General features: G+C 41.9%; 1 protein-coding gene across 1 annotated transcript in view; it reads right to left on the bottom strand.

Moving 5' to 3' along the window:
- The window catches only part of nfatc3a (nuclear factor of activated T cells 3a), a 58,022-nt gene that overhangs the window by 14,716 nt on the left and 23,799 nt on the right, over positions 1-19,507 (bottom strand). Inside the window, exons 4-6 of the mRNA XM_070830467.1 lie at positions 5,174-5,373; positions 4,489-4,661; positions 3,950-4,090 (exon numbers count right to left, since the gene is read on the bottom strand). Of these exons, the coding sequence (XP_070686568.1) occupies positions 3,950-4,090; positions 4,489-4,661; positions 5,174-5,373 (514 nt within the window). The remainder of the gene's footprint in view (positions 1-3,949; positions 4,091-4,488; positions 4,662-5,173; positions 5,374-19,507) is intronic.

Here is a 19,507-nt window from a genome sequence, read left to right on the forward strand (position 1 = left end):
TGAAAAGTTATTTGAAAAGATATTTTACAAAGTAACTTTCCTCATCTGGAGTAATTCTCTGTCCCTATTTTCTATTTTCCTAAAGATGATGTCAGTTTGCTGCGCTTTCTCAAACAGACAGGGTTTAAGAACCACATGAGGCTACACAAAGCACACGATTTCAATTTGGTCTGGAGAACCAAAAGACATCAAAATTATGTCATTTTAAAGGCCCAAAAGACCCGCAGAGAAAATCTTAGCAGCTATTAAATAGCAATCAAATGTCCAAATATCCTGCTGTTTGTCTTGCCTGGTTAAAATTATGGAGAAAGCAGTGGAATAATTGTATTCACTTGAAGATGCCTTTACACACTGCCAGGATTCTGACTAAAAAACATCCTTTCCAGTTTTCCTATGAGGGATCTAATTATTTGGCCAGACATCTTAGGGGCAGCTGCTTGGAGGGAGGCAGTTGGGGTGAAAACACTGACAGGCTTGCCGTGTGGCTGGAAGAAATCACAGCATTGACAAGAATAAAAACTTTGACAACTATGTGAGCAGTGTATAGTCTCTCTGCGGAGCCTTATTCATTTGCAGTGGCCTGTTTCATGGTGAAAGTGTACTCTGCACCTGCGTGGCCTCTTCCTCAAAACCCAAAGGATTCCCCCAGATACAGCTGTCAGGCATCTGCAACATGTCTGCAGAGAGGACTAGCTGATATGTAGATTCTAGCAAAGCACTCAGCTATAAGCTTTGTAACATTCAGGCTATTCACTTTTCGACCAAATCCACTCTCTACTATATTTTTAAGTAGGTGATTTACCTGTTCTGAAGTCACCCTAACATTAGCCTTAATTCTAATAATCCACTGGTACATTAGCCAGCCTTAACCCTACAGAGAATCTATTGTGAAGGAAGAGCTTAACTTGTAGATGACAGGGAGTAGTTTTTTCCAAAGAGCAAATCAAATGACCTTGAATATCTCTGCAGCTGACAGCAGTGCATTATTGCAGTGCAGCTTGTTGACATTCAACAGACAGGAGCGAGGGCCCCACATGCTCTGTCAGACAACAAGCACCAACAGGAACCTCATACCACGCTAAGACAATGCCTCAGATCGTCCACACACCCTGCGCGCCCCACTCGAAAGGGAAAAACCGTGCACCCATTGTGCCGGAGGGGTGAATGAAAATAAAGAAGTGTGATTATTGTTTGTGTTGTAAGATCTTTGTAAAAGCCCACAGCTGTTTGGCTTTTACTACAGAAACAACACGGTCACTGCAGAGTGCATATGCTGTTTTAGTCAGTGCTACAGTCTTTAAGGTCCACTCTTTCACTTAAACATTCATTCTGGTAAAGTTGAAATACTCAACCAACTATGGAGTCCCTTTATCTGCCTTCCCTTTCCTCTTCCTTGTATCCTCTCTCACTCCTTCAATACTACTTCAAGTAACAAAAAACTGAAATTAACAAATTAACTAACACTCCTCTTTCCTCTCTTTTGTCAAAGATCAGATCACTGCAGAAGAGAAAAACAGACATCTATCACAGATTTTTACACACAGTTTACCAGAATTTTCTTAATGTGTTGTGTAGGCTTTCAGCACATTATCTACTTGCAATAAAAAACTCCTGAAGACCCAAGAGGTCACAGTAGGTAGCAAAGAACAAGAAGAACACCAAAGCTTTGCATACCAAGAGACAGCAAACCTGAACTGTTTCGTTTTAGTTTGACATTTATCTGCTTAAAAATTGAATCAAATCTGACAGGAACAAATGGCAGGATCTCGGTTTCTGCATATAGTAAAGACATTTATAGTATCCCATCCCATAATCTCTGTGTACTAACAACAAAAGGCCAGTCTCTCCCATTCTTCATGAATCTACTGTTGACTTTCAATTATGAGAGATGGTGGAAAAATATCTGTCACAGTCTTGCTTTCTTCCAGTCCTGTGCTTACTCCAATCAGTGCCTTTCTGTACTAAAGCAGGCGGATTAGTCATGATGAGGGAGATCATTTACACAAACCTAATCAACATCATCTTCCCCTCCCCTTTCATATTCTTTCTGTCTCCCTGCACAATCCACTGCCTTCATGTACCATGGGGCCCAGCTTTCCTCCCTACCCAAGATGCACCTCCCTAAGGTTTCCACTTACTGCTGTGCTATTAAGCCCAGACTATCAGTGACTTGTTTCAACCATGTTACTTTTCTATGCCATGCTTCACCTGATACACCTCAAAGGGCTGGAGACATTTTTCCTGCCTGCTTTTTTCCCCCTAGAAAACCTTAGAGAATGGCTCTCACTCACATAAACAACACCACTCAACTTTCAGCCATGTGCGAACTTGATTCTGATGCTCTACATCACAAAGGTACCTCGGGCAGGCAGAGACTGGCTCAACGAATGTTATCCATTTAAAATTTCCATCCCAAGGACGAGCTATTACATGTGTTTTGATTATAGAGTGGTGTACAAAAGACAAAAAGATAAGGGAGAGAATGGTGGGTAACTAAAGAGCAATAGGATGAATAGCACAGGGGGTTTAACCGAGTAATCTCTTTAGCTAAGGCATTTGTTAAACAGATAGAAGCAACTCTTAAAGTCATAAATACTAATCTTAGGAAATAGAGACTCATTCTATATTCATCCTGACCAACAAGCTCCCACCCGCCTCTTGGGCGGCTGTGGCTCAGAGGTAGAGTGGGATCGGAAGGTCGGCTTTTTGATTCCTGGCTCCTCTGAGTCAGCGTGTCAAAGTGTCCTTGAGCAAGACACTGAACCCCAACTTGCTCCTGAAGCAGCACATTGACACACTGAAGCAGCAGTGTGTGAATGTGTGTGAAAGAACAGTCTGCTGCAACTTAGATTCCTCCTGAATGAATGATGTGTGAATGAGGATGTGATGTAAAAGCGCTGAGTAGTCGAAATGACTAGAAAGGTGCGATACAAATACAGAGCATTTACCATTTTATAGCAGTTAATCCTGTACAACTGCAAACATTGTGATTACTGCAGATGCAGCACATTCGCTCTCCTAGATGTGCCCCCCATCACTTTTTCTTTTAGTAGTTCACACTTTCTAATAAGAATAAGAAATACAAAAATGGGAGGGTATCAATATCAATGATAAAACATAATGCTAAGAAAAAGCATGCATCTGTTTTGTGCGTTTCATCATTAAACTGGCATATTTATGGATTATTACACGTGTGTCTCTGGGTGTGTTTAATGGAAACCAATGAAAAAAGTCTTGCCTACCGTCACTTTCTATATAAGATATTCTGCGTATATAATTTTTCATAAACGTTGACTTTCTTAGTCACATAAACTAATTTAGAAATGTATTTCCTCAATGAAACTTATTGTAGTGGTGATGAAAATATTATGTAAACATTTTATTAAGTAAAAATGTTGCAATGTAAAGTCTGTATTAGTTTTTTTTTTTAAGGGTGTGTTACTTGGTCATCTTAGTGTTTTGTCATGCCACACTTGATAGACAGAATTATTCGAAGACAGAAATCTGTTGTGCAATTTGACAAAATGCCCTGTGGGAATATAAGACTTGTTGAGGCTAAGATAATGACAGTTGTGATAGAACTGATACACACACACAAGCACACACATTTTACAATTTAAATTTTTACGAGACTTCAGGGGTAGGTTTAATAGATCTATGAGAAAAACAGGTTTTCCCTAGATATTCTTATTTTCTAGTGGTTGTAATTTGCAGTAATGTGGCTTTATAAGATTTTATTGGCAGAATAGAGTATTAGTCAAGTTGATTATTCCACTATGGTAAATTCTAAAAAACAACAAACGGCACATGAAATGTTTTGCCCAGGGTGGCCTCTCTGATACAATGTGTCAGACAGCCATGAAACACCATTTTTTACACGCGTAATTGGCACAAGCTGTTTCTGCAGTGGTGGTTCAAGGCTGAGCTGCTGTGCAGACATGACACTTACCGGGGCCTTTCTCCAGGAAGATGACCTTGGACTCTGGGAAGAAGTTGGAACCAGTGATGACCATTTCTTCCCCCCCACTGACCAGACAGCCGGTCAGGCTGGATTTCTCAACCTGGGGCAGCTCTTGAGCCGAGCGCTGAGCTGGGAGAGACACAGTGGGGGTTGAGGAGAAATGAGGATGATTATTTGCTGAGCTCATACAGTCTATTTAATAGTGTGGACTATGGCTGTACCACTCTATAGGCAGACAGACTTACACCTCTCTGAAAGCCTCAACAAAAAGTTATTGCAGAGCTGTGGTAATTTATATTTTTACCATTTATCAGACCTTCTTATCTAAAGTGACTTTCAATGAGAGCAAACAGTAGATTAAATCAACATATTTAATCACCAGACTGAGACTGCAGGCGTGCTAATAAAGAAGTGTGTGGAAAGGTTTGTGTGTGTGCTTGCCTGTGTGTGTTTTTCTTGTTCAGAGTTTTCTGAATGAATATGTTTGGGTGTGTGTGTGTGAGACTGGCTGGGAAGTTGACACTCACAACACTCCACAGGAATAGAGGCAGCCTGCAGCGACAGCACCTTCCCGTTGGGTTGAGGGATGTGCACTCGGAACACCACACGCACCCGTGTGTTCTTTCTTCCTATATCCGTCTCCCCCTTCCGCAGCTCAATGTCAGAGTTCCGCAGTTTGAGGATGCCAGCACAGTCGATACTGCAAGGTAGAAGGAAAATAGTTGGCCCCATACGGCAACACCGGGATGGCAATCATCTAAGGCATATTTAAGTAGTGAAGGCCTGGAAGTGATAAAACCAACCACAAGCCCAGCAGGGGATTGGCAATGAGAGCCAAATTAAGTGTTGAATCACAAAATAAAATGCCTGTGAATATGATTTATTGCAACAGTAAATGAGAAAATACCCACCAAATCCCTACCTATGAATTCCAATATAAATGAAACCAGACCTTATATAAATATAATCATTCAGGTGTTGCAGATTCATAATTATTCAAATAAAGTTTGTTTCTCTGCTCCATGGGAAACCCTCACATTTTCCTTCTACGCACTGTTGGTTTAAATTAAGAAAATCTATAAAATCCCCTTTGGAAGATGTTACAACCCTGTATGATCATAAACGTGGTTATTTTTTCATTGGACAGGGGTTCCTTCATGGTGGTATGCTCATAACTGAGTAATGTAACCCTGTACTGCTTCTGACACCTACCTGGCTGACATGTTGTTTTCGGGCAGGAGAGGAATTTCGAGAACTTTGGTGCTGGAGACTATAATTTCTTGGCTGGCTGTGGCTACGGTTTTCCCGGTGATCCGGTGCACCTGGTAGAAGGCGTGCGGCCTCAAGTAACGGTCGTCTGCTGTTCCAATGAACATCTGCAGGTTGACGGGCTTCTCACTGTAGCCAATGAGCTGAGACAGGACAGAGAGGAAGATAGAAAAACAGAATAAAAACAGATGTGAGATCTTAGGGTCCAGATGAGAGGTGTGAACAAAGAAATACTCTTCATTTCCACTGCCTTTGGGGGCCACCTTTTTTGGAGGGAATCTAAATGTCAGGTCAAGAGTGTTGCGACATTTCTGGCAGTGCTACTGGAGATTCATCTGGCGCTTTGGCCTCCAACCAGTTTGACAGTGATGTGTTCAGCTAATAGTCTTATAATTTTTTCCCTTGCAGGCCTTCCCCTTAACAGGATTCTGTACAGGACACTTTTACCTCTAAAAACCTGGTCTGGTCATTCGTTCCAAAACCAAATAAAACCCATATTATATCTACAGTGGCTACCACAAAAATGAAAATGAAATAAAATTAAATGAAAACTAAGAGGAAGTAAGATTATAAAAAGAAGATTATAAACAGCACATAGCTGCATAGATAGTTGGAGTTCTTAATCATTCCATCAACTGACAAAAAATGGATGAACAAATGCCTCCAATTCCACAATCATGTTGATGATGATGATGATGATGATGATGATGATGATGTTGATTTCCATCACGGCCCTAATTTGTAAATATGCAAGAGGGAAAGGACAATAACACATAACCAGAGAAATGAAAGAGTAAAATATGAATTTGTGGTGTGTGTGTTATCTCCTTCAATAAATGTTAAATTATTTAAAATATAAAATTATACAACAGCATCAGTCACATGATCTTCAACTCATTCTGTGAGATGGATGACGCATATAAAAAGCCTTTTAATGGTTGCACTGTGGCTAAAAGGAAAAACAAAATTGCCAGTAAAAATGTCAACGGCTTTTTCAGTGGTTCATGCGAGCCAACCTGGTTGGCTGGGGGCAGCTAGCCTAGCAGCTGCCCTCCCCTGCTCCATTAGTCCCCGTGTGCTGGCATCCCGGCTTCCAGTCAGACAGGTGAGATGCTCGATGAAGGAAAAGTGTTGCTTGTCAGCGGAGACAAGAGGAAGATGGAAAGGAGAGCAGGACCTTTCCTCCTCAGAGGAACAGAACAAACACACAGGCCACACAATCCCACTACTGTTGTAATGTTGTACTTGGCAGACTGCGTGACAGCAAGATGGCACCCCTTCTGCACATACACACTCCCACCCTACTGCCCTCATAGCCCACACCTCCAGCTCAGATGGAGAGCAGCCCATTGAGGGTTACAGAAAAGAACAAGGCCATTCATTGCTGGTTCACCCCAGGAACTGCCAAGCCTCAACCCCACCACAGCTGGCTACTGACCCTTTCCTGCCTGCAGGTTTGCGTCACACACCGCTGTGTCAATGTTTGGTACAAAAGTGTGGTGCGTAGACGGAGAGAAAGTCATGTGCTGTTCCAAAACCAGCTAAAATAAAAAGGATTCATTTGGTCACAATCAGGCCCTGGAAACATATGTAGCTGAGAAAAACATGGAGGAAGCCCTCCCAAAGACATGCATGCTTGGTTTCAAAATATTGATGTTCACTGCAGCCAATTATTAAACTATGCTGGTTTGTTAAACCCAACTTTTTCCAGCATTAGTAAAAGGTGTTCATGAAACAGTGGTGGAATAGGTGTTCATGAACTGCTTTCACTGAGTTTACTGACAGGCTGTGCTCATTTTTACACCTCCTTCTCTTTCTCTCTCAAGACGGACCCCTGCTGTGAAAGGTATGGGGGCACCTATGTTGAACTGAGCTGTGGAAAAACTGAAATATGCAGTGTTTACAGCGGGTTGTGTGAGAGGACGAGCCTCCAGAGGCAGATACTAGGCAGGAAGGGCAGCAGAGCTTAAATCTTAATAATGCTTCACTGTTCATAGCTGAATAAAAACCTTGTAGGGTTGTGCTACTGAGCTCAATAAACACCCATTGATTCCCAAGAGAGGGCTAAATTGAAAAAGGAGGAATCTATTTCTGGCAAGCAGACAAAATTAGACTATTTGTGACTACTACCAAGGTAGCTAGGAGATGCACAACGGCTACCTTCACCTAACTCCATCAAAATGCAAGACGTTTGAAGATAAAAGAAGGATTAACATCCACTGCCAAGTAGTGGGGACACATTTCTCAATACTGAACACAGCTCTTTTACTTTCAGTGTGGCTATACTTGCATCTCAGGTTGATTAGGGGGGCAGAGGCCAAAGGCTGTGTTGTCTGTGCTGAAAAGTGCAGGTCCTGACCGGTTAAACTAATACAGCTTCAGAGTCAGCTGAGGAAGAGGCTTGTGAACCTGCTTGGTTCACACAAGTCACCTAACACTTGATGTTCATTTAGCAATCTAGTGAGTGCGGATAAGCAGTGTTTGCTGGCAGCTCAGTTGAGAAATTTGCCACTTTAACAAAGTGGCAAAGGAGAAACAAAATAACACCAACACTGGCAGTGCCTTACACTGCAATGAAAAAACTAATTTATTTTAAACTAGACAGGGTTGTTCTTCAGCAATGAAATATCTATCAAACTTCTACTTGATTAAAAAAATCATGGTAAACACTGTTGTATTTTCATAAGGAAGTGTCGGTTATATTCATATATAATTACATGAATATAACGGACCTGTTTTTTAGGCTATTAAATCTAAATTTATTATGAAGCAAAAACTCCCCGCCCCAAGGTATGTTGACACTCCTCCACCTCATCCTCCATTTTTTTGGACAAAAATATTAGAGCGAGTGACTAAACAGATCAGTAATTCACGTTGTTTTTGAGTGTGCGTCTCCGTGCTCCGTACATAAGCTTGAGCTGCTTTGGTTCCTGTAGTGCTGAGGGTGCTGCAGGAGACAGGGTGAAATCTCTGTGACACTAATCATAGGGATGATGGCCAGAGAAGGCAGCTTCCTCTCAGTATAAAAGTACATACAGTACATACTCACGCAGACAGCATTTAATGCTCATATTAAACTTCCAAACTTGAACTGACAGAAAAATCCTCATCTGTGTCAAACTGGAATCTGTCAACTGAGTGTTTAAAACTACTGTATGTGGCACATGCGATGTATTTGGAAGGAAGCTGCACCAAAGAACGGCATGAGACCCCTATAATAACCGGTAATGGGTTCATCTTTGAAAACCACATTAGATCTTAAGAGCCACATCAAAGTATAAATCTTGCTAGTAACAATCTAACAGGTAATTATGTACCCCAGCCTGAATGGATCCATGGCTATAAATGACACCATCATTCAGGATTCAAAGAAGCATGGAGTCACAGGAATCAACAGTCTTGTGGGTTGTGTTGCTTCTTTTATGATCATGTCTGCACACTGTGGAAGTGAACTCAGACAGACAGCGCTAACATATGCGTGTATGTGTGTGCATGTGTCTGTGAACATGCCTGCAAAGCACATTGTATGTGTGTGTGTGTGTGTCCATAAATCAGGGTATGTTTATCCATAGCACCATGTGTGTTCCAGACAGCATAAAATGAGTTAACAGTGTCTGGAGGAACGTATCTGTGAGAGAGGATAGACTGAAAAACTGAAAACGTGTCATGGATGTGCAATAGAATGCTAAAAATGGGAGTAAAAAGTAGAAATAAAATCAGCCACGTGAGCCAGTGTCACTGTGATACCTTGCTGAGTTTCCTATTGGTGCATTTTGTAGGTTAAACATGTTTAACCTTATGTTAATAGTAAAAAAAGTAGAAGTTGTATCCAGTTTGTCATATTTATCCAACACTACACTGTCACCATTAAAAGTCCCTCTTTTTTCCCCCTTTCCTTCCATTTCCTCTCTTCATCTCTGCCTCTGCCTGTCCTCTTGTATTGTCTCTATTTCTCTGTCTCTTCACATGAGGGATTTAGTGTGGAGCCAGAGTGTTGACAAACATACACTTAACAGGCCAGGAGATCTTTCCAAATCAAATAATCAACCAGGAAAACCTGATTAGAGGGCCAGAAGGAAAGGGCTCACTTCAGCAGTCCTAGTGAATCAACACTCCCGGTCAAACGGAAACAGCCACACAGCCGGACTAATTTGGTCATAATTGTTTCTAAAAACATTTTTTGTTTGGAGTTTCCTCTATTTGGTTCAATTCAATTCATTTAGGCAATTGGAAAAGTAAGTAAAAAATAACAAATCTAATACAGTCACCAGTGACTGAACACATTACTTGAATAACAAGGGATCAGTACATGGTACTGGTACACATGGGGTAGAGGTTGTTATTTTTACAATATCACTTGATTCTACTTGAACTTTCAAATCAGTGCAGCTGGCTCTAGCTTACTATAACAAGCATTATATTTCAGACAGCCTTAAATCTGTGGAACAATTGTCCACTACAATGATACCATGAGGTCCTCAGATACTGTAGTGGTCAAAGCATGCTTCAGGGGCCTATTTGCACCTTCAGTTCAGAAAATGAGTGAAGCGCCACCTGCAAACAGCGGGACATGTAAACAAGCACACATGGATAATACCAAGCGGAGGAGGCTGCTCAACAGTGAAATGCACACGACACACACCCTTGACTTGTTTCACATTCCTGAGTCACCCCTCCGCCACCCCCTAAATCTATGCTTGAGTGTGAAATACCACGGGAGGGTGGTCTCTGCACTTTTAACTCTTCACCTTTCTGCCTGTCCAGAGTGCACTGAGCCCAGCTGGTCAGTCAGCAAGTAACTCAGGCCTGATAGAGATCAGCTCTTATATTAAACCACACTGACATTAAAACCAGTCACATGTCCCAAGGTCTGTGCTCGCTGAAGCTTGTAACTAACTCATGGCTGCTGCTTCTGACTATGGATCGAGTTTAGAATGAACTCTCTCCCCTAAAATAAAACCACTGGATACGGTTACATACTGAGCTCCCACTAAATAAAGTCCCCACTTATTTTTGGCCTTCATCTGTTCCACTGATCCAGTAATAAGGCTAGCAAGCTGAGGGGAAAACATCTCCCATCACTGCAAACACACATAAACAGCCACCAAGGCACACACATACCAATGTGTTGTAACTTTTGTTTGAGATCTGGGCCCTAAGAGTTTTGATAATGGGATATTACATTCATGCTAAGAGGGTGTACATCAGCCTCTCCCTGCAACAAAACATGGACCCACTTCACATCATGTGTTTCATCAACAACTACCTGAATTCATTTTTTCTGTCTTCATCTCTTTTTCTCACTGTACCCTCTGCTTTTTTTTTTATTGTCGCTGTTTTCTTCATCCTTCCTCTTCACTTCTTCATCCACCCTCTCCTATCCTGACCTCCCTTCCTCCTCTCATCCCATCCCCACTCTTTTCCCTTTGTCACTCTCTCCTCTCTGTCCCTGTCCTCTCCTCTCACCTACCTCAGCTCCAGCCCTCTGCCGTAACTCGACACTTTCTCACAGCCAGCGCCTGACTCTGCCAAGTTGTTTCCCTGTGTTGCTCAACTGTTGCCATGGTGAGACTCTTGTGTGTATGCAGGAGTGTCAGAGTGTGTGTGTGTGTGTGTGTGTGCTACGTGCACTCACACTGGTGTAAACTACAGCCCTGTAGCTTGTGTCTGAGAGGGGGGGTGTGTTAGTATGTGTGGATTTAAGCGCACTAACTTTGGTGTAAACTGTAGTCTTTGGAAAGATTTGTGATGTGTGCGTGTGTAGATGTGACATGTGACACAGAGACAGACAGTGAGTGAATGACTGCCTCTGTGTGTGTGTGTGTGCGTGTGTGTGTGTGACAGTCTGGCTAGCAAGTGTATGCAACAGATGTAAAAACAGGAGCAATGGTGGTCAAGGTCACAAGTGGGCCCATTTTATCTGGCAATGGTTTTCCTGCTGTGGCACTGTGGCACCACGACCTGGGATCTATGGACACACACACACAGCTCAGCTCACGCAGGCTTGCTGTTTGCCCAGCACACTAGGGAGGGCAGAGAGAGCCAGGGGGCCGGTTGACTGTTTGTTTAAACAAGGTCAATACATGCGCAGACACACGCACATGCACACACGCGCACACACACACACACACACACACACACACACACACACACACACACACACAGGAGCGTTTACTGTATACTGCATGAGGGCTGTATATGGCATTGCTAGACTGATCCAAGCTCAATTCCTCTTATTCCCCATTCTGTCCTCCCCCACTCTCTCCCTCTCTCACACACACACACCTCTCTGTTCCTCCCTCCCGCTCTCAGTGACTGTTTTCTCGCTGTGTGCTAAGCCTGATTACAACAAATGAGAGCCAAGCTTCCAACATGTTTACATCAAATACAGCCCTGGGGCAAAGCAACACTAGCTCCAGCCACTTCACACAGTGCAAACCGCATGGCTCTGCATTGTTGTCTGTATGTCTCTCCATTATGGCAGCCAGTCTAGTGAGAGAGTTAGCAGAGCGGGAGGAAAACCTGTCAAGGCAAAAGCTTCACTGTGGTGCAAAGTAAGAGGGCAAGTAAGAGGAAGAGAGAAAGCAGATAAGACAGGGATTGACAAAATAAAGACCTGAAAACGTGAGAGTGAATGACAGAGACAAGAAACAAAGAGGCAACGCTGGGGTCATGGCTGTGCATTCAAGCCCTGAGATCAAAATCATTTCATGCATCCAAGCCAGTGGAAATACTAGGCTGTCTTGGACAGCTTCTGTCATACTCTCTTTCAAATCCTTGTTACTAGACACCATGGCTTCATTTAGATTTATTAACTGTCACAACAAGTTTAAAGATGGACATAATACTTCTTCCAATGGTCTGTTTTTTCAGACTTGTGTCCTGCAGTGTTTGTGTGTATTCATTTGTGTTTCTTCACTGTATTCAATGACAGCCTTTTTCTGTTGTGTCTGCCTGCTTCTATCCGCAGCAGCAGCTAATACCAGAGGGGCTCCTTATATTTGTGTGGGTGCAGCAGCACTCAATTAAGCTGGTTAAATACGCACAAGGATACCTCAGCCAGCCAGAGAGGCTTTGGACTTATATGTCTCCTAGCAACAGGTGTACCGATTATGGTCTGCAGCTAGCCCCAGAGGAATGGCTAAAACAGTCAGCCAGGCACAGACCAAGGCCATCCTCTAACGTACAATCATTTTAAAAAGGTCAGGTGGTCAACAATATTGCAACTTATTGAGAACCATTTGGATGTTGCACGTTTTTAAATAACATTATTAACAGTGTTACAACATGTGCTTTCCATTCTATGACTGTATAAACCATGACTGGGTATATTGTATAGTGGAACATATTTCATTCTACAAATGTATCTCTACCGTACGAACGTTCTGTCAACCATCAGAAGCTTCAAAGCTTTCTCTGGCAACTTGTAGATTACAAAGGGACAGGCTTTCTGTTACAGTTTCCTATTTTATCATGCTTTACATGTGGAAAAGTGGTAATTGTTCTAATGGATAAAAGTTCAACTAACAGATGGACTTCAACAAAGCTACACTGTGGCTGGTAACATATGGAATCAGATTTGTTTCAAAAGTTTCAAGCAAAACTTATTAAAAGTCAATCAAAATAAATGGATTTGAGAGAGAAAAAAATGAACTCAAGCAAAAAATTATAACCTTCAAAATAAAAAATGTCTCTTGAAAACAAATAACTGTCTTTTATTTTGTTCAAGGATGTAGTTTTGCTCTCGCCCTCTCTCTCTTTTGGTTACGCTTCTGGCTTTTTCGTTTGCGCTGCCAGATTCTTTGTTTGAGTTTTGACACAAACCTATCGAGTGGGCGGGCTCTTTCAAGGGCGCGTTCCTATTGGCTGTTGAGTTTTTGACTCCTGGGGATCTATAAAGTTTTTTGAACTTTTTCTAATCATCAAGTGGGAGAAAGAATCTTTCATTCGCCATGCAAGGCATGCATGAAGAGGAAGCATAGGGGGGCATACAAGCAACTGCTTCAAGATTAAAGTGATCCCCAGGAGTCAATTCAAGCAAACAGGGGAACAACCTCCGGGTCACAGCCGTGTCGCTCAAAAACTCAACAGCCAATAGGAACGCGCCCTTGAAAGAGCCCGCCCACTCGATAGGTTTGTGTCAAAACTCAAACAAAGAATCTGGCAGCGCAAACGAAAAAGCCAGAAGCGTAACCAAAAGAGAGAGAGGGCGAGAGCAAAACTACATTCTTGAACAAAATAAAAGACAGAGTTATTTGTTTTCAAGAGACATTTTTTATTTTGAAGGTTATAATTTTTTTGCTTGAGTTCATTTTTTTCTCTCTCAAATCCATTTATTTTGATTGACTTTTAATAAGTTTTGCTTGAAACTTTTGAAACAAATCTGATTCCATAGTAACAATACTAATGGCCATAAGTGGCAGTCTTCGCATGGGAATACGGCACATTCCTCACAGAACCAAATGCTATGAATCATGACTGTCAAAACAATTCAATGTAAACACTGTCACACGTTGTGCTCTTTGTTTGTCTGGCTACCGTACATGCAGACAGAAAGGGAGCTCACTGCTATTGCCATTGCCAGCCAAGGTTTTATGACACCCCTGTCTCTCTTGAGATGGCTGATCACTCTTATTAGTATTAGCGGGCCAAGTTGGAGTCAATCTCCCAACGCCCTGCAGTCTCATGTTTTAGACTGTTCCTTGAGTGAAGTGTCCTTGTGTCGCCAGAGTATAAGTTACTGCTACATAATTTTAATTGCATGTCTGCTGATTAATATACTGCACCACACACCAGATACTCCAATGCTTTTAAAGTGGCAGAGTACACACAAAGCACCAGCCCACAGCATCAGATTGTTTGAGTATAACAGTAAATGTATTAAAGCTGAATATTTCTGACTTGAGCTCCACATGCCTCTTATTTTCTGTGGCTACACTTCTTAACAGCTATTACATCTGGTGTCTGGGGCCCAAAACCACAGGTTAAAAATCACTGACCTAAAACTGCTCTTCAACTGAGTCATTAAATTCTGCACAGGCAAGCTGAAAAATTAACAAGCCTTTTCTCTGAGAAATCTGGATGAGCTCCACTGAGTCAGAAATATGAGTAACTTAAAGCACTGATACTAAAGATAGTATATGCCCAAACTGGAAAATATCCATCTCGCAGAAAAGGGTCAAGTTAAACGTTCCTTACAGTTCCTTACGTCCCATCAAAAGCACTTGAGTAAAATGCAGTTGCTGAGAGCTACTTTTATTCTTTACATATTAAAAACAAACATCAGTTTATGATGTAAACTTTTTCAGAAATCAGACTTCAAAACTTGACAAGAGAATGCCAAAACATTGAGCCATTTTATAGTAGCATCATACTTCATCTGTTCTGACCTTCCACCTGAAGGTGATCCAGCAGTCTTGGTCTTTATGGTAAATAGTCTGCATTTGTACAGTACTTTTCTAATCACTTCAACCACTCAAAGTGCTTTTACATCACATCCTCATTCACACATCATTCATACTGGAGGAGGAGACTATTCTTTCACACACATTCACACACTGAAGCTGTGTTTCAGGAGCCAATTGGGGTTCAGCATCTTGCCCAATCGAACCGCCGACCTTCCGACTGACTGTAGTTCTGAGCCACAGACGCCCCTCACTAGCTGGCTGAACACAGAAACATCAGGCATTGGTGGCTTCACTGGAACAGAAACATCCTTGAGTGTGTAAACGAAGCCCTGGCTCGTCTGCAAGAGTGTGCCAGTGCCTTCTAAGCTATAGATTATGTTACTGTGAGATAATACTTGAAACCAGTGCTTCATCTGCTAAAAGAGAGTAGTTTGAGCTTCAAAGTAGAGTATACACAGCTCTCATAACTGCAAGCAAAGGTTACTGGACTGAAAGCCATTTACACCAATCAAATATGACCTTCTTGACAAGACCAGAGACATCACTGTAGGCAGAAGTAAGCAGCGTGTGGGTCCCACAAGAAGGACCCACAAGCCTAAGCAACTGCTTTCTTTGACAGGTTTTCACTTGATGCAATTCAATGGTAACAGCAGACTTGATCTTGACAGAGATGCAGCAGTCCATGAAGTTAACTTTTTCAAACCGAGTAAAGTGGTGATAAAGAATTTGAGCACTGCAGCTATCAGAGCACTTTGAAAGAGGCCCATTCACCAGATGAGGAGGCCTGGTTATATGCCACAGAACTTCCCTCAAGCCACATGGATAAGCTCTCTTAGCACCTCTGAAACGTAAAGATGGCCATGTTTAGATCTCTAGTTTCTCTAGTTTTGACTGCTATTATCAGCCAAGTTCAAGTTCAGGTTCTATAATTGTCATATGCTCAACAATTACAGGCAGCAGATGTTGGCAATGAAATTCTTGAATCTCAGTTTCCCTCCAACAATGCTCTAACATACAGTGTATATATATATGTGTGTGTGTGTGGGTGTGTGGAAAAAATATGCATAAATTGTGGAAAAACTCTGGGTTAATAACAAGTGTGCTTGATTTGACTATACAGTGGAATATTGGGTGGCATTTCCTTCTGCTGAGGGCTCCAACTTGTTATTGTATGGTCCCAAAATACAAATGCTTAAGCCAAGAAGTCCCATTTTGAAAGCTTCAAACAGGCCAGACGAAGAAATCAAACAACAGACACAGCCCTGATTCTGCCTGATAAAGCAGTAGTTTGTCCAACAGGCCTGATGAAAAACACGAGGCAACAAGAATTTAGGATTAAAACACTGAGGAGAAGACAACATACACGCTAGCATTTTTAGATCTTAAATGTTTGTGAACTAGACCAACTCCACATCCCCTCTGAAATTCTCTTGTTTTCCATTGACACAGCAGCTCAGTGGAGCACTGATCTGGGCGACCGTGTGGCCACAAAAGGAAGTCATCACCATGTCCAGATGGTAGCTATGCCGTCATCTGGTGACATCACACCACTAGTGTCAAGACCCAAGGAGAACGAGAGGTCCCGCTGGGTGCAGATGACGTAGAAGTACAAACTGTGGAGAAGTATTGTGTGTTTGAAAATGCATACGACTATATATCCATGTTTGCCATCGTAACACAGAAAAGCTCCTGCTTAGAGCTGCCCACCAAAAGTAATGTTTGAAATAAAGTCAGAAGTGTCCAATCTAAGTATTCAGATTCTCTGGCAGAGAAACTGCTCTCACACACGCTGGCACCAGTGTCATTCTGCCTCCAGGGTATAGCTTGCACACACATACAGTGCACCTGGGAAACATGATATGCGCAAGATTGTTAACACAGTCAAAACAGTGGCTGAATTCCCTCCAATGATTCTCTCGCGTTTATACTTTTTTCTTAGCATTAATTCTAACGTCTGACCTTCCATCCAGCTTCTCAATGCATGTTCTTCGAACGCCAAACAATAATGTTAAGCACAATGTGTGTATGTTGGTCTTTCCAAGTAAATGTGTTTCTGTAAAAACAATAATGACATCACAGTGTGAAGACATGACCTTTCAATGTGGTACCTTTTTGCATAGAGCATCAAAAAGAGGCTAACCCTAGTACTAACAATAGAGGAGTGGGTGTTTAGTAAACAAAGAGCGACTGTTAGACCTGCTGGACAAGTGAAGATACTATCTATCTTCACATAGCACAGGCCAGCTGTTAACTTCATGTTGACTCTCAGTGTTTTTTATTGCCCATGCTAAAGAAGGCAGGTTGTATAAGGCTATCCTACAATTATTCTGGAGCACAAACTTCTCTGTAAAGGATAAGAGAGGGGTGTCACTGTGGTCAATAAACAGGAAACCTGTAGTCATTTCTGGATTAGCAATTTACAGCAGGACATTACTATGTCAGTGTTGAGCTGTTAAAATTAGTAAGGTTGCAAACTGCCACCCCTGAAAGAGTAGAGTATGCATAAAAGGTGAATATACAATGATGTCTTTAGTTTAATATCCCACATACCCTATAATCAAACACATAATGAAACATATGAAACATTTGCTCCCCCTCCCTTCATTGTCAACGTTTTCTTTGTGTGCAAACCGCTGCTCATGACAAGCAAATGTTGTCTGTGTGCTTTTCTCACTCTGTCTGCTCCTTCTGTCCCTGACAACACATAGATGTGTGTCAGTGTGATCAAGACAGAGCATCCCAGCAAAACTACATTTCATTTTCATTTTCTCTGCCACACTGGAATGTCTACAGAAGAAACACCAACTTCTTTTAAGGGTTGAAGCACTCGTCCAAATGATCTTACAGGAGCTTTATTGTTTGCCAATTTATTGTGAACAGAACACAGTGATTTGTAAACCTTGTCATTTAAAGGAAGGCCATGAGTGGAAGTAAACTTCTCTTGCACCTTATCATCTGATTTTACCTCCTTGATCTAAACTATTAGCTGTTATGTTGCTTTAGATTTGAATCCTGATGCGAATCAAGTTTTAGCCCAAAAAAAACCAATAACCTAAATAACAGAAAATAAAGACATTAAAAAATGTGAAATTATAAAAAATGATGAAAACTGTCTGGTGTCATCACGCTACAGTAAATCAGGCTGCACTGACTGTCAGGGCTAAGCATGTAGAGCAGATTTCCTGATCTGGGTTTGAAATCTGCTTTGAAATTGCCTTGTCTGACCTCAGATATCAACTCCTTACTCACTAGCTTCTGCGGGGAAACTGCTAAAACCAATTCCCTGTGGGGATGAGGAATGAGGGCAAGCGTGGCAAACGCTTGGTTGAAAACATTTGACAGCTAAATTATGCATCGTCACATATGGCAGGATAGAATCTTGTTCTAACTGAGGTTGAAATGGTTAATGATTGGCCTGGAGGGAGCCTGCATGACTGAATGTATGAGGACATGGGCTGTTTCTAAAGCAACAAATGGCAGTAATTTGGGCTTCCTTGTTGTTTCAGGAAATTTTCTGTCCACAGCTGCTCGATTGTTGTATTTTCTTTTAATTGTTAAATCTTCTCTATACTGTGCATCAAGAGTGCTGACTGCTTTAGCCTAAGGACTGACATACTCCCCATCTGTATGCCCAAACAACAACAACACATGTTGCCAATAATCCAATCCAATATTAACAAAACTAATACTAATTATGCACAAATTGGTTTGTGCTTACACTGTATTTACTACAGATAGAATACATTACATTTAGATACTCATAACATTTGCTGATTTTTCATGGGGGGTGTCGTAGTAATTAAGTAGCATTTAAAGGGCAAACAAAACTCAACAGGTTGCATTTATTTCATTTCACAGTTCTACAAATGATGTAGGCTCCATTGCCTACTAGTAGACTGGATGCAAGTGTGCAGGATATACTGAGGACAGTGGCCCATACGTGGCAATGCCACTGGGCTCATTGGACAGCTGACCGAACTGGCAGCCTGAACTCAGCCATTGTTGGGTTCCACAGCAATGATCATGGTCCAGCCCTTAATCATACACACAAAGGAAGCCTGTCACTGCGATCCTGAAATATTAATGGGACTGAAATCTTCCGCTCTCTCTCTCTATCTTTCTCTCTCAGTCTCTGGGAGAGAAAAGCAGCAGTGGCTCTGTGTAGGATCACCTCGTCCGTCGCAGGTGCTATCGAATGACAGACCAGCTGACTGGGCTACAGTGACAGCGCTCTTGTCTGCCTGCTTGTCTTCCTGCCTCAACAGGTTGACTGACAGTCTTGCTGTGGGAGAGGATCTGTGTGACAATCCACACATGCAAATATGTAAAATGAAACCCTAAATGCAATGCTCATTCATAACCAGCTGGTGTTTGAGAAATAAGGCTGAACAATTACTTATTTATGGTCCAATGATGTATTCAACTCATCATTCAAATATAGGAATCTGTATTATAAGCGGGAGGGATGTTTCCCTTTTCCAACTGTGAGGATAAAATACATTTCACACTAAGGTAGAGGCAATCCCTGCAAACTTCAGCTGATTTCTCTTCCTTCCCTGTATGATTTAATTGACAGAGGCAGCAAGAGCTGATGTCTTAGCTATGTGGTTAGCTTAACTAATGCATGGCCAGCATCATGTTGACACAGTAAATCTGTCCTGACCTCAGGGGGAGATAGAATCCTCAGCACGGTGAAGACATCAGTGCTCATATTTTGTTTAATGGGGTGAAAAACCAAAGTTCATGAAACTTAAAAAAAAAAGAGCTTTTTATGCATAAGAGGTCAGGACGAATGTTTTTCACCACTAAGATCATAATGGTCTTAACAGTGTCAGGTTTAAGCTATGAAACAGTGGAGGTTAATGACACT

The sequence above is a fragment of the Pempheris klunzingeri genome, chromosome 1 (genome assembly GCF_042242105.1).
Source record: "Pempheris klunzingeri isolate RE-2024b chromosome 1, fPemKlu1.hap1, whole genome shotgun sequence".
NCBI classification, from domain to species: domain Eukaryota; kingdom Metazoa; phylum Chordata; class Actinopteri; order Acropomatiformes; family Pempheridae; genus Pempheris; species Pempheris klunzingeri.